This window comes from Papio anubis, chromosome 5, assembly GCF_008728515.1.
Source record: "Papio anubis isolate 15944 chromosome 5, Panubis1.0, whole genome shotgun sequence".
NCBI lineage: Eukaryota > Metazoa > Chordata > Mammalia > Primates > Cercopithecidae > Papio > Papio anubis.
The window spans coordinates 162,995,394-163,008,860 of NC_044980.1; the positions used below are offsets into that span (position 1 = coordinate 162,995,394).

Here is a 13,467-nt window from a genome sequence, read left to right on the forward strand (position 1 = left end):
ACACATTTGTTGACCGTTTTTGTCCCTGGACCACATGAATATAATGTCAATAAGTCCAGGGACTTTGTGTGTTCTATCCACCACTGTATCCTCAGCACCTGGAGCAGAGTCCATGATAATGGTATACTTTCAATATGTATGTGTAGGATAAACAAGTGAGTCAGTAGATACCTGGTGCGAAGATCTATGCTCTTATCCATTACACATCTGGCTTGGAGGAGCTATGGGATGTTCATAGGATTTGCCAGAGCAAACAACATATGCTTTTGTTTCTTTCCCAATATATAGTCAAATGTTGGGATTCCTGAACTGGGGTCCAAATGTAGATCCACCCTGGACATCTCTTGTCATCCCTGAACAGAGGCTGCTGACAGCCTCGTGGCAGTCATTCCTCCAGCAGGATTCCTGACCAGATTTCCAGGCCGAAGACTGAGTTCTGGATCACCTAATATTACTACTGTCACAGCCTTTTTTCCTTTGGTTTCTCAATTTTTAGTCTTACCCTGTCTGATAGGATGGAAGAGAGGAGCAACTGGGCATAGCTGAGAGTCCTATGTCCTGCAAAGTGAACTCACCTATTCAGAGGACAGTATTATTGTTGGTAAAATGATCAGATGGGTCCCACACCCTCCCTCCGAACTTTCTGTCTCCGATCTTTCTCCTCCGTGGTGCCCAGGTTGTCTGCTCTTTGCCCACTCCTTGCCTGCCAGGTCGTGCTCCATGATCCTCTTAACACCTACCTGCCTCATGCCTCAATCCCAGTAAGATTCTGCAAAGTGAAAGAAGTTAGTTAGATAAACTGATTCTCAACAAGGACTGAGTGTCTCGTGGTGAATCTCCTTCTCTGTAAGTCCATGAGAGCTCTGACCTTGTCGTCTCAATTGTCTGGCTCAGCCCTTTCTGCACCCTGGATGCTGAGCTCTTTCCTACACACTGGGAGCTCAGTAAATATTGGATAAGTGAATGAGTGAACCAAAGCCTAAGTGCCTTTAACATTCCCGGACACCATGTGCCTTTTATCTGGGACCTTCAACTCTTAAGACAGAGAGTGAATAACACGGCAATTTCAAGCCCTAAGACATCCAGCACAATGGGGTATTTCCTGCCAGAGCTACTTCTGTTTTATATGCTCTGACTCCTACCATGCTGACAAGGCTTGAGGGTTTTGGGGCTTTGAAAAGGCTCTAAGTTTGCAGACTGTCTCCCAGGCCTCTTTTCAGAGCTGAAATTTGTTGATGACCACTCTAAGGGCTGATACTTCTTTCTTGAAGATTCGCTTCCACACTGACTCCCAGAACATGGGGTAAAAATCAGACCTGATACATGAGTTCTGGCTTATCTGGCATTTTGTAAACTGGCAGTCTCCATTCTCTGTCTCTTAAGCAACTGATTCCTCTTGAACATCCCAGAGAAGCAGATCAAAGGGAGACAGTTGGGGCAGAAGAGAGTTGCCAGTGCATAGCCTTATTCAGATGAAGGTGTTTCATATCTGCTGTTCACAAGTAGCCACACTACATTCACAGATGTGCCCATGGCCAGGGACCACAAGAACTTTCTGAAGAAAGCAAAGTAGGGTTGTTTTGGGGGAGGTTCACACCCGGTGAAGAGGGTGGGATGAGATGTCCCTGCCACCAAGGTCCCTTCCAACTCACGCAGACTATGGTACTGAATGGCAGCCAGGTTTTTTTATGGAGCAATAGCTGGACTTCACATGTGCATACTGCCTTGCAGTTTCACTGTTAAGAGTGTTGCATTGTATTCTAATTATATGAAACTCGGTCGTTCCTTTATGACATTTCTGAGGAATACTATCTCAATCAAGAAAAGCCCTAATTGCATTCCTTTCCTATCCCAGTGAGAGAGCAGACTCATGACTGCTCCGCAGGGGTGGAGGCTGGAATTCAGTAGTCTGATTTTGAGTCAGGGATACCTGGAGCAGGAGGTGGTCAGGGGCATTTTCCTTTCCAAGTCAGGAAGGCAAACAGCACCTGCTGTTGGTGCCAAGGTTACTGGACAGGCTGCGTGGGCTCTGTCTGTCTGTCCGATGTTCACAGGCCGGCTCCCCGGAGGCTCCACTCAGCCCAGCTTCTCTGAGATGCAAACCAGGCCACTCTGAGGCTGCCTACAAACTTTCTGCTGAGTGCCGACAGCCGCTTCCTGCTCTGCGGGGAGTTCTTCCAGATCCTGATCAAGGCACAGAGAATTGATCTATCAGATTAACCAGGAAGGAAAGAGTGGGAGAGCGAGTGTGGGAGACTGTGGGGTTGAGTGTTTTCTGCGTAGCAGTCCCCTCCCTTCTGACTTGAGTATTAATTGCTACATTACCGCTGCCATGTAAGAAAGACAGTCAGCAAAGCCTGGGAGAGCTCCAGCTCCTCCCTCCCTGCTCTGCTCAGCTTTACTCTCCTCCTCGGTTCCCTTGGAGTACCTTGTGCCCCGGCAGTGCTGTCCTGGCCCTGGCATCCTGAGGTCCTCCCATGGCGAGGACTTAAGTGGACAGCAGGAGTGGGTGGAGAGAGGGAGGGAGAGTTTGCCCTGCAGGCTCTCTGGATGCAGAAGCCAGACTCGCTGCAGAGGCAGCTGTGCTGTTCCCGGAGCCTGGCTTTGGGGGTGCATCCGTCACTCAGGGTTCACCCAGGCAGGCTCCAAGTTCCTGGGGTGCATAAGGTGGGTGCTGTCCCTTCTGGGTGCTGACAGCAGAGCCTGGCTCCCCTCCACCACCATGAGCGGCTGCTCCAAAAGATGCAAGCTCGGGTTCGTGAAATTTGCCCAGACCATCTTCAAGCTCATCACTGGGACCCTCAGCAAAGGTATGGAAACTGGCCTTGCCCCTGCTTTCTGTCTTGATATGACCTGGCTGGTCGTATTGCCTCGGTGTGCTGAGCATGGCCATTCTGGTGCACCCAGGTCTTGGACAAGGCTGGGGAAATTGGTGGCTGGGATTCGAGGTTGCTGACAACCTGGGTCCTGGCTCTGAGTAGGCAGGCACCCAGCCAGGGAACTCAGCTGGCTGTAATTGCCTGGAACTTTGGAAATGGAGTTGGTGGTGTGTGGCTGATAGGTTATGGGCGGGCAGAGGGACAGAACCCTTTCCAGAGCTTTGGAAGTGGCTTAGCGTGACTGGAGTTTCAAGAAGTTATCCACGGAGGGTTGTATTTTGTTGATAAAAGAGAGATTTGGTGCAGTGGGTTGTGAGTAATTCTGCAGAACAGAGACGCTTGAGGGGGCCAGCAGGAGGTGGTGATGGACCGGAATCTGCTTTGCACTGGTGGATTCAAGAAACTGGATCAGCTCTGCACCTCACGTGCCAAGAGCTTCCTCTCATAGGGTTCCAGGGTCTCGTGCTTCTGGGGCTGCGTTCATCGTTCTGCTTTCTTGGATCCCTGTCCCTCCACATTTCATGCCTATGTCCATGCCTGTCTTTTCAGCTTCTCCAAGAACTGGGGTGGCAGGTGGTTTGCAGGAGTGACTGTCTGGGCAGACCAGAAAGTGGCTGTGGAACAGAATTAGGGCTGCAGCCCCAGATGGGCCCACAGCCGGGAGGCAGAAAGAAGGCTAACTCCTCAGGGCCTGGCCCTGTGTCTTAAACCCCGTTTTACACTCGGCACCAGGGAAGGTGAGGCCCTCGGAGGGATCCGGCCAACTTTCTGGAGATGATGTCAAGGGAGAGCGGCAGCGTGATGTGGTTCCACTGGCTGAAAAAATGTCTTTAAATATTCATGCTGTCTTTCAGGAAGAGTCTTTTGGGGGCTGGGGGTGGGGGAGAGGCACTGGAAGCAGCCGGCAGAATATTCAGGGAAGGAGCCCACAAACCTTTGATGGGTTTTTGAAAAATAACAGTGAGAGCAGAGAAAGGCTATGTGCAGCCAGATCTCATGACATGGCTCAGGTGCCTGCTGCCTAGCGGGTCTGGCCCGGTGTACGTTGTGTGGCATGTGTGGGTGGTGGGAATGATGGGATTCTGTTTATCTCCTTCGTTGGGATGTTCTGACCTTCCTGTTATTTCCCTACCATCCTTCTGAAATGGGGCGCTGCTCCTCCAAGGTACCCAGGTGGGCTGAGCCCCCATTGCGGAGGGCCAGGCTGCCTGGCAGAATTACTGGCGGCCAGAAGTGGGGTGAACAGGAGGTTAATGGGTGTAGCTGTGGTGGCTCTCAGTGGCTTTACCTCCTCGAGAAGGAGAAAGCAAAGGGGTTAGGAAATTTCACAAAGTTTCCCCATTCAATCCTCAGAGACAACTGGAAGGTTTTCTTTCCACATTACAGAGAGCAGGACCTAAGAGGGTGAGGAGTGTGAGGCAGCATCCCGTCGCAGCCTCTGATGGAGGGCTTGTCCCCACCTGCAGTCTAGTGGCGACCCAGACCCCACACACAGATGCTCCCTGGATGTCACACTGAATGCCGAGATAGGGGGATCGTGGGGGTTTCCCATAAGTACAGCAGAAAGAGCTTTGGCCTAAGGAAACCTAGGTCTCAACTCTGATTCTGCTACCTGGGCAAGTCACAGCCTCTCTGAGCCTCAGTTTCTTCATCTGTAAAACGAGTCCATTCCCTGCAGCCTGTCTACCTCCTAGCACTGGTGCAAAGATCCAGCGGCACCTAGCCAAGGAATCCCTTTGTGGAGTGTGTTGCCATGACCAGCTGTGAGGGTAGGGTCAGGGCTGAGATGAACATGGGTCTGCAGAGAGAGACCCCCACCCATTCCCCTGGCAGGACCAGGGTCAGAGCTCCTCATCTGCTCCTGACTCACTCCTACAGGTGAGTCTGTACTTCCCAAGCAGCCCCAAAAGAGGAATGAGATCACAGAAGGCCATTATGCAGCAAGAGGGGTGACTGAAAAAGCAAGCTGGCAAAGGAGAGAGCATGGGCAAAGAACTCTGTGTGCATGTGTATTTGAGAGAGAGAGACAGAGACAGGGACAGAAACAGAGCGAGGGTAGATGGCCACAAATGATCAGGAAGATATTTTCTTCTGCATATTTGCCTGTGTTCATTCGCTCAGTTTATTTATTGAGCACCTACTCTGTGCCATGCTTATTGCAAGACAACAGACATGTGAATGAATAAGACACAAGCCCTCCATCAAGAGGGCTTGTCCCCACCTACAGTCTGATGGGTACCCAGACCTCACATGCAGATGCTCCCTGGAAGGAGTGCTGAGATGGGGGGACCATGGGGGTCAACAAGCATAGAGAAGAGATGTCTGGGGCAGACTAAGGGGCACCTCCAAAAAGTGACATCTAAACTGAGACGAAGAGAGGCAGGACTGAGAAGGTGGGAGGAGGCTGAAGCTGGAAGAGGCAGCAGCATCAGAGTGTTGGCCTCTGCAGTGGAAACAGCTGGCGGGTCAGGACAGCTCCCTCTCTCTGCTCAGAATCCCAGAAACTAAGATCCTTGTGACACAGAAGGGACTCCGTGGGGACCTGGCCTTCCTGTGACCTGCTGCAGTAGAGCCTTTCCTGCCACCAGGGCTGAGAGCGGCAGCCCATGGGAGGCACTGGGGCAGGATTGTATCTGTGTTCTTTGCTTCAGCTCCGCAGAGAGGACCAAGTGTTTACACAGCCCCGGCTCTGCGCCAGGCACGTGCTGGGCGACTGGTGTTCTACCCAATCCAGGTGTTTGCTGAATATTTGTTAAATAGTGAGGAACACGGGAGCAGGGCCAGGCTGGGAGCAGGGTAGCTGAGAAAGGCCTGCAGAGAGTCCAGAAAACGGCTTTCTCATGTTTACACCTCCCCAGGTGGGTTTAGATTCGACCCTATGTGGATACATTATGACTGCTTAATGATTTCTGGTTTTAATTTGATTTCACTTATTCATTATTCATTGCACTGAGTTCTAGATTTGCAGTAATCCAACCCTCAGGAGAGGGATTTTTCTTTGTCCATTGCAGAACTGAGGAATGCAAAGAATGTATTGGACCAGGTACGGCAATTTACTGTTTCTTAACAGCCTTGCAAATACCTGGGGAACAAGGAGGGTCCAGGACCACCCTCCCTGTCCCGCCTGTTCCTAACCCTTGGCCACCTCCTGCCATGCCAGCAATCCTTCTTGCCATTGGTCTAAGAAGCCAGCTCACCCAGATTTCTCATCAGTGCTTATTGCAGAGATAAACTGCTCACGTCCACCTGCTCACATATCTCATCAACCTTGAACTTTCCTTCCTACCCCGATCATAATTTGTGATCTGTGTTCCTTTTAGGAACATGTTTGCTAAAGGCTCTCTTCCCCACTAGACTTCAGCTCCATGAAGGCAAGACCGTGTGCATTTTTTTGCTTACCACTGTAGCCAGAGCTACTAGTATGGTGCCCAGAATGGAGTATGTGTGTTACTGTATTAAATGAATGAAACAGCACTGCACAGCACAGACACCAGCCATCAGCCTGAGATGCCACCTGGTGCAGGAGCTTTCTAGGAAGCACCATGCAACACCTGTCCCACAGGTGCTCAGCAAATGCTCTCTGAACTCTGTTTAGCTTCAGCCCCAGCCTCCAGCCTGCGTGAGCCTCCCACCACATAAAACATTCAGGCTCTGTCTGGGCTTGTGTAGTGTCTAGGGAAGGGCATTAAGATTGTTCCCAGAAGGAAAGGCTGGGTGGGCAGGCCTCTGGCATCCCCACTCCCACCCCTCCGGCTCTATTTTTATTTGTTTTATTGACTGGATTTCTCTCAAATTTAAAGAATCCCTTTGGCATTAAAAAAATTTGCAAACCACGAATGCAGTGAGAAGCACAGTTGGTTTCTAGATTGAGACATCCCTGAACGCTGCACACTGGCTCGGAAGCCTCGGACTGGGTCTCTCACCTCCTTGGCATTTAGTTTCCTCGTCTATAAAATCAAATTACAATACCCTTCTTATGGGGTTGAATGAGATTGTGTAGATAAAGCTGCCTGCCTATTAGGTGCTCAGTAGTGTTGACGGATCCGACTACTGTTATTAGCTGATACTCTCATGGTTGAGAGCCCCTCCAGGCTGGGACTCCCTCTCACTCACTCATTGTTTTCTCAGCACCAGGCACAGATTCTGAGAGCAACATCTCATGATCACTTTGTGAAAGCCTATGGCCTTGTCAGTTACTGCATGACTTTATTTATTTATTTATTTTGAGGCAGGGTCTCACTCTGTTCCCAGGCTGAGTGCAGTGATGCAATCGTGGCTCACTGCAGCCTCGACTTCCTGGGCTCAAGCAATCCTCCCATCTCAGCCTCCCAAATAGCTGAGACCACATGTGTGTGCCACCACAACCAGCTAATTTTTGACTGTTTGTAAAGACAGGGTCTCACTGTATCTCAAACTCCCGATTCAAGAGACCCTCCCACCTTGGCCTCCCAAAGTGCTGGGACTACAGGCATGAGCCACCGCATCCGACCACTGGATGACTTTAGACCACTGCTTCCCCTCTGCTGAACTTCTTTTCTTAAGGGCCTGCCCCGAGCCATCTCTCTCACCTGATTCCTTATTAGGAGTTAAAAGCCTGACTCCCAGAGTCAGGCCCCTGCCTGCTGTTTAACCTAGGAGAAGCTCAGCTCCTGGCTCGGATGCTTCGTGAAATCAGGGGTCTGGGGAACCTGCCCCTTCCTCTTTCTGCACAGTCAGCTCCCCACTCCCCTCACAGACTTCCTGGGGGCCTCTGGCAGGAGCCAGAAGTTGTGCAGGCTCCATTCTGGCTGGGGAGGTTTAAACTCATCTCCTTCTGCACACCGGGAACAAATGTTACCCCAGGCACAGATGACAGAGCCAAAGTGAGCAGAAGGGAGGAATCCGATCCAGGAGAGCCTTTAGTGTCCTCCAGGCCACCCATGAGGCTGCGGGGGTGGGGAAAAGGGGTGTGGGAAGATGAGATCTATCTCAAGGGCAAGGCCCTGGAGCTGTAACTCTCCCCTCCCGCCCCAGCCCAGGCTGTTCCTCTTTTTTCGAGACAAAACCTCAGCTCCCCCATCAGAGATACACTGTTCCTCTTGCCTCCTCCTCTTGCTGTTCAAGATCCTCAAGAGACTGACCTTGGACCTGGGCATGACTCTGCCTTCAGGCAGGCCAAGCTGGAGTATCAACTCTGCCTTTTACCAGCTGTGTGAAGTTGTGTCATTTGAACACCACCCCAAGCCGAGCTCCCCACTTTTAATTGGAGATAATAATAACATCAATGGCACAAGACTGTTTTTTAATGTAATGATGATATTGAGTAAGGGCTAGCAGCTCACAGGCAAATCCCAGCTCTGCTCTGGCAGGGCCCCCTCTTACATTTTGTGCCCTACGCACCTTCCTTGCTTCATTCTAGTCTTGATCCTGGAGGTAGGGATTGCAATCACCATTTCAGCAGATAAGGAAACTGAGGTTTAGCTAAGTGTGGTGGCTCCCCTGGTGAGTGACAGAGCTGGGATTAGAACATAGGTCCTGCTGGTGCCAAGACAAGGTACATTCCTCTGCACTCCTAGGGCTGGAGAAGTCATGCCTGCCTGCACTACTCCCCACCTTGCCACCAGCAGAGAGTCCCCCAGCAACCCACTAATTTTCTTGGTGGGTTTTTCCCTGCTGGGTCTTGTCAGAGCAGCCACCTGTCATGCAAAAGGTTGTGACAAATTCCATTAAAGTGTCATCACCTGGGTTATGGGGAAAGGGAACACTCCAGAGGCCAAGGTCAGCAGGACAGCCATACATGCTCTCTCAGTATCCTTATCCCCTCTCAGGCAGGTGTGCGGGCCCAAGGCACCTGCCAGACACTGAATAGTCTCTGCTTACTCCTCCGCTGGGTCACTGGGCCGCTCCCCCATGGCTCTTCCTTCTTACAGGGCAAGTGTGAGAAGTGGTCTTGGGTGTGGGAAAATACACAAAGCTTTGGACACTAGGCAGAGGCTGGAATTGAGGTGTTGCAGCTGTTTACTGGAATTATCTGGGAAAGCAGAGGCCTTCACACTGGGGACTTTGAGACCTGGGAGATACCATGTCCTCTACCAAAAGGAGAATGCCACCTGTTCGGTGAAAAGCTAAGCTTCAATGCTGCCTCATCCTGGGGAAAGAGAGTCCCCCCCATCTGAGTCCTGGTTCGCTCACTGTCCTGGCAGTGAGGGCTGAGCGAGCACTCTGGTCATGTTACCACAGCCCCACTCACTCTCTATAGCTCTGGAACCTCTGAGTGCCGGTGCCTTGTCACAGGAAGAAAGCTTGATTATCCAGGGCTTCTGGGTCCCCGCCTCCCTCTCCAGCCCCAAGCTAGAGCCTGCCAGGAGGGGCATGTGTTCACCCTGGCCCTCCTGATGTCCAGTAGCCTTCATCCCAGCCTACTGACCCCACCACCCTTGCCCCTCTGCAGCAGGCCCAGCGCTCCCTGACCCATTTGGGTTGTCCAGGTGCTCAGTTCACTGGGGTCTCCATAGTCCCACAGCAGAGGGCAGAGAAGAAGGTGGGATCACCTGCCCCTCTGGAGCTTCCGTGTCTTTCTCCTAGACAACCCTGATATCATGCAGGAATAATTCGTTCAGGGCCATTTATCCTGCCACTGCTGCACAGACATCCTATTAACTTCAGGACCACAGGGGAGCGGCTAGTTTGCTCCAAATTAAAAGTAGCTGGAAATGGGGCCCTCTGGCAGGCAGGAGAGTACAGGCTGCAACACCATAGCCCTGGGAGGAGTGAATCTAGTCAGGTCTTCATCAGCCTTCTAAGGCCTGGGCCTCCTTTGCTGTGCCACAGGGACCCTCATCTTCCCCAGTCTTCTTAGGGTTATAGAATCTCCCCTGGGCCACCTCTCTCACCAGACCCAGGTCCCAAATCCCTGAAAGCCACTGCTTCCCAAGGGTGGAAGTGGCGATGTGAAGTCATCACCATGGAGGGAAGCAGGATGCAGGGTGGGAAAGCTCTGGACCCAGACAGACCTGGGCTCCAACCCTGCCTTGCACCAGCAGGACAGCCTTGGACAAGCCATTCCCCATCTTCAGTCTGTGTCCTTCTGTAAATGGGCCAGTAATTTCCATCGCATGTGGCTACTGGAGATGGAATGAGATGGGACGTGTGACAGGCACAGGACCTGGCTCATAAAAGCTGCTCAGTAAAAGTCAAGTTCCCCACCCTTCTCTTCTCCTGTGATACGACTTTGGACTTGTAGCCAAGAGAAACGAGGCTGAGCCTCTGTGGGTCAAGTTCTCTTCCCGGCTCCTATCCAGATGTGCTGCTGTTCCAAAATTATCCCGCCTGCCCCCAGTCACTCTTGATGACAAGTTCTGTAATTAAAAATGTGCCAGCAACTGAAACGATCCTTTTTATTTAGTTGTTTATGGATTTATTGGCCATCCATTCCCATGAGAACGGGAGCCCTGCAAAAGCGTTCACCACATGGGAATCACGTAGAGTGAGTGCCTCAAGCACCTGCAGCCGGGGAAGGTTGAATAAATGATGACTAAATGCTTTCCCTGCTGAGCAACATCGGGCCGTGTGCCTGGAGTTCCCTTTTTGAGGTCTGGTCTTAGTCAGGCTTTCTCTGCAGCCTGCCACTCCCTATCTCCCTGTTCTGAATTCCTGTGCTGGAGTTTGACAGCAGTGACCAGCCAGAGCCACCTGGATGAGACAAGGGTCAGTGCAAACAAGACCAAAGGCCTGTTCCTGCCCCCATTCCGCTCTCGTGCTCTGCTGGGGGACTGCCCCTGGGTGCAGGTCCGCACCGCCCATGCATCACAGTTGGCCAGGTGCTCTGGTGAGGCGGGGGTTCTTCCCCTTTATCCACCTGCACCCCACCCAGAAGTGCAGGAGGGGGGACCCCGCTTAAAGGCAGGCAGGCAGGGAGAGGAGCTCTGGGGGAGAGGATGTGGAAATAAGGAAATTGCATCGGCCTCCTGGGCCAGCTGGAGGAAAGAGAAGCCAGGACTCCTGAAAAAGACTCACGGGAGGTCATTTACTGTCACCACTGACCACCCTCTCTGTACTGCTCACAGGTCTCCAGTCTAGGGGCAGAGGAAAGCCTTGCTTCTCTGTTAGAATGAGGGTAGGAGGACCACGAATACAAAGCTAACCTTGGTCCCCGCTGGCTGAAGCCGCTGAGATTCCATTTTGTGTTCTTAGAGGTGCTAAGAACAACAGCTTTGGAGCCAGACCAAAATGGAGGGTTTGAGTCCAAATCCTCACCTTTGATTGCTGTCTTAGGCCATCAGGCTGCTTATCAACCTGATGGCCTAACATCCCATACAAAGACATGGTGGCTTATCAACAACAGAAATGTATTTCTCACAGTTCTGGAAGCTGGAAGTCTGAGATCAGGATGCTAGCACTGTGGAGTTCTGGTGGGGACTCTTCCTGGTTTACAGACAGCATCTCCTGTTGTATTCTCACGTGGAGGAAAGAGAGTAAGGTAGCTCTCTGGCCTCTTCTTATGGACACACCCCACTCAAGAGGCTCCGCCTTCATGACCTCATCACCTCCCAAAGGCCCCACCTTCAAATACCATCGCCTCAGGAGTGGGATTTCAACATGTAAATTTGGGGGAGAGGAGGCAGAAACATTCAGCCCATTGCACTAAGCAAATGGCTTTTTTCTCTGGGCCTCAGTTTCTTCATCTCTAAAATGAAGGAGCTGCTGATTTCAAAGGCCTCTCAGCTTTGGAATTTAAAGATTAAACAAAATTGCAGCACTGCTGGTGGCACCTGCCATGTGCCCAGCATTGCCTAAGCACTCCGTGCCCACCATTTTATTTAGTGCACATGAGAACCCTAGGAGGTAGAGTGCTCTAATTAACCCCACTTGCAGATATAAAGAGCGAGTTTCAGAGAGGGGACGGGCCTGGCTTGGAGTCACACAGCCAGCGTGAAGCGTAGGCACAACTGGAAGCCTAGGCGGTCTGGCCCCAAGCCCTGGGTTTTACCACCCTCCCCAGTCCATCCCCATTACACTTTTTCCATTTCTGAAAATCAGATCCAGGGTAAGAAGGCAACGAAGACAAAACAGATTCCTTCCCAGTTTGGCCAAGAGGCAGCACACACTCTTGTTTTAGAAATCAAGATTTCAGGGCCTCCATTCTGACTAAAGAAGTGCAATTGAGGAGAATACCCTCTGAGACCCAAGCCCCGCCAATCCATCCCCTGAACCATTACCCACAGGTCACCTTTCGCAGTCAAACAACAAAACATATGGGGAGCAGGCCCGACAGCCAAGGCTACAGGGAGGGGGCAGAAAAGGAAACACCACCCAGCAAGATTTCCAGTTGTATTTCTAGCCTGGCCAATTTTCATTTATTGCTGGAATGAGGTCAGTTGGAAGCTGAGGCAGAGAATTGGGTAGGAATCAGGTAGCGGGGGTGAGATTCTGGGGCTTGTATCTGAGACGCCGGGGTTAGCCTATCCTAATTTTCTTTCTGTTATCTTTTGATTAACCCTGGGCCAGTTTGGATGACATTTTTCAAACCATCTGTGCTTGGCAGGTTGGGCCAAGCCCAGGCTTGCTGCTCGGTATCTGCAGACATCAGCTTGGAGCCGGCTGTCACCTAGAGCCCGGGATGTCTCTAAGCCATGAAGCATATTGGATTGCAGAAAGATCCGCGACATCCCTGTGCTGATTAACTCTGCCCAGGCCTCACAAGTTCAGAAACAGTGGCTTTCATTTCAAACTCAACAGGAAACATGAGGGGAATGGCCATCGCCATCCTCTATTGAGTGCTACTTATTTTCTGTGGGCTTTACAAGGATTCCTGTATTCAGTCCAGCCCTTTCTCTGTGAGTTGCTTTTATTCCAAACCAGGGGCTTTGAGAGGCTGAATAACTTGCCAACATCACAAATACAGAACTGCGGTTTAAAAGGTCACGTGCAAATACTAATGTTCCTTTGAACATGCGTGGTTAAACCTGTCAGCACTGTCACTGCTGTCATGGACTGAATTGTGTCCCTTAAAATGTATATGTCAAAGCCCTAACCCCCAAGGTGGCTGTGTTTGATGATAGGGCCTTGGCACAGGTGATTAAGGTTAAATGAGGTCATAAAGTTGGGATCCTAATCCAACAGGACTGTGTCCTTGTAAGAAGGGGAAGAGACACCAGCAGTACACGCACACAGAGGAAAGGCCATGTGAGGACAACATGGCCAACCACAAGCCAGGAGGAGAAACTTCACCAGACACCACCCTTGCCCGAATCTTAGTCTTGAACTTCTAGTGTCCAGAACTGTGGGACAACAGATTTTCGTTATTTAACCACCCAGTCTGTGGCATTCCATTGTGTCAGCCCAAGCAGACAAATATCGCCCCACAGACCATTCTTTGCATAGCATCCTTTCCCATGTTTTTAATTGTGATAAATGTATCTCACATTAAATTTACTATTTTAACCATTTTTAAGTGCACAGTTGTGGCATTAAGTACATTCACATGTTGCGCAACCATCACCACCAACCATCTCCAGAACATCTTTCTTCTTGCAAAACTGAAACTCTGCACTGCACCCATTAAACACTTCCCCATTTCTGCCTACCCTCAGCCTCTGGCAGCCACCAC

The 13,467-nt window shown here is 51.1% G+C and overlaps 1 protein-coding gene across 1 annotated transcript in view; it reads left to right on the forward strand.

Annotated features, from left to right (window-relative positions):
* Positions 1–2,125: 2,125 nt before the first annotated feature.
* Positions 2,126–13,467, forward strand: part of KCNIP1 (potassium voltage-gated channel interacting protein 1) — a 379,587-nt gene continuing 368,245 nt past the window's right edge. The window contains exon 1 of the mRNA XM_017960121.3: positions 2,126–2,810. Coding sequence (XP_017815610.1) covers positions 2,723–2,810 — 88 coding nt within the window. The 5' untranslated portion in view covers positions 2,126–2,722. The remainder of the gene's footprint in view (positions 2,811–13,467) is intronic.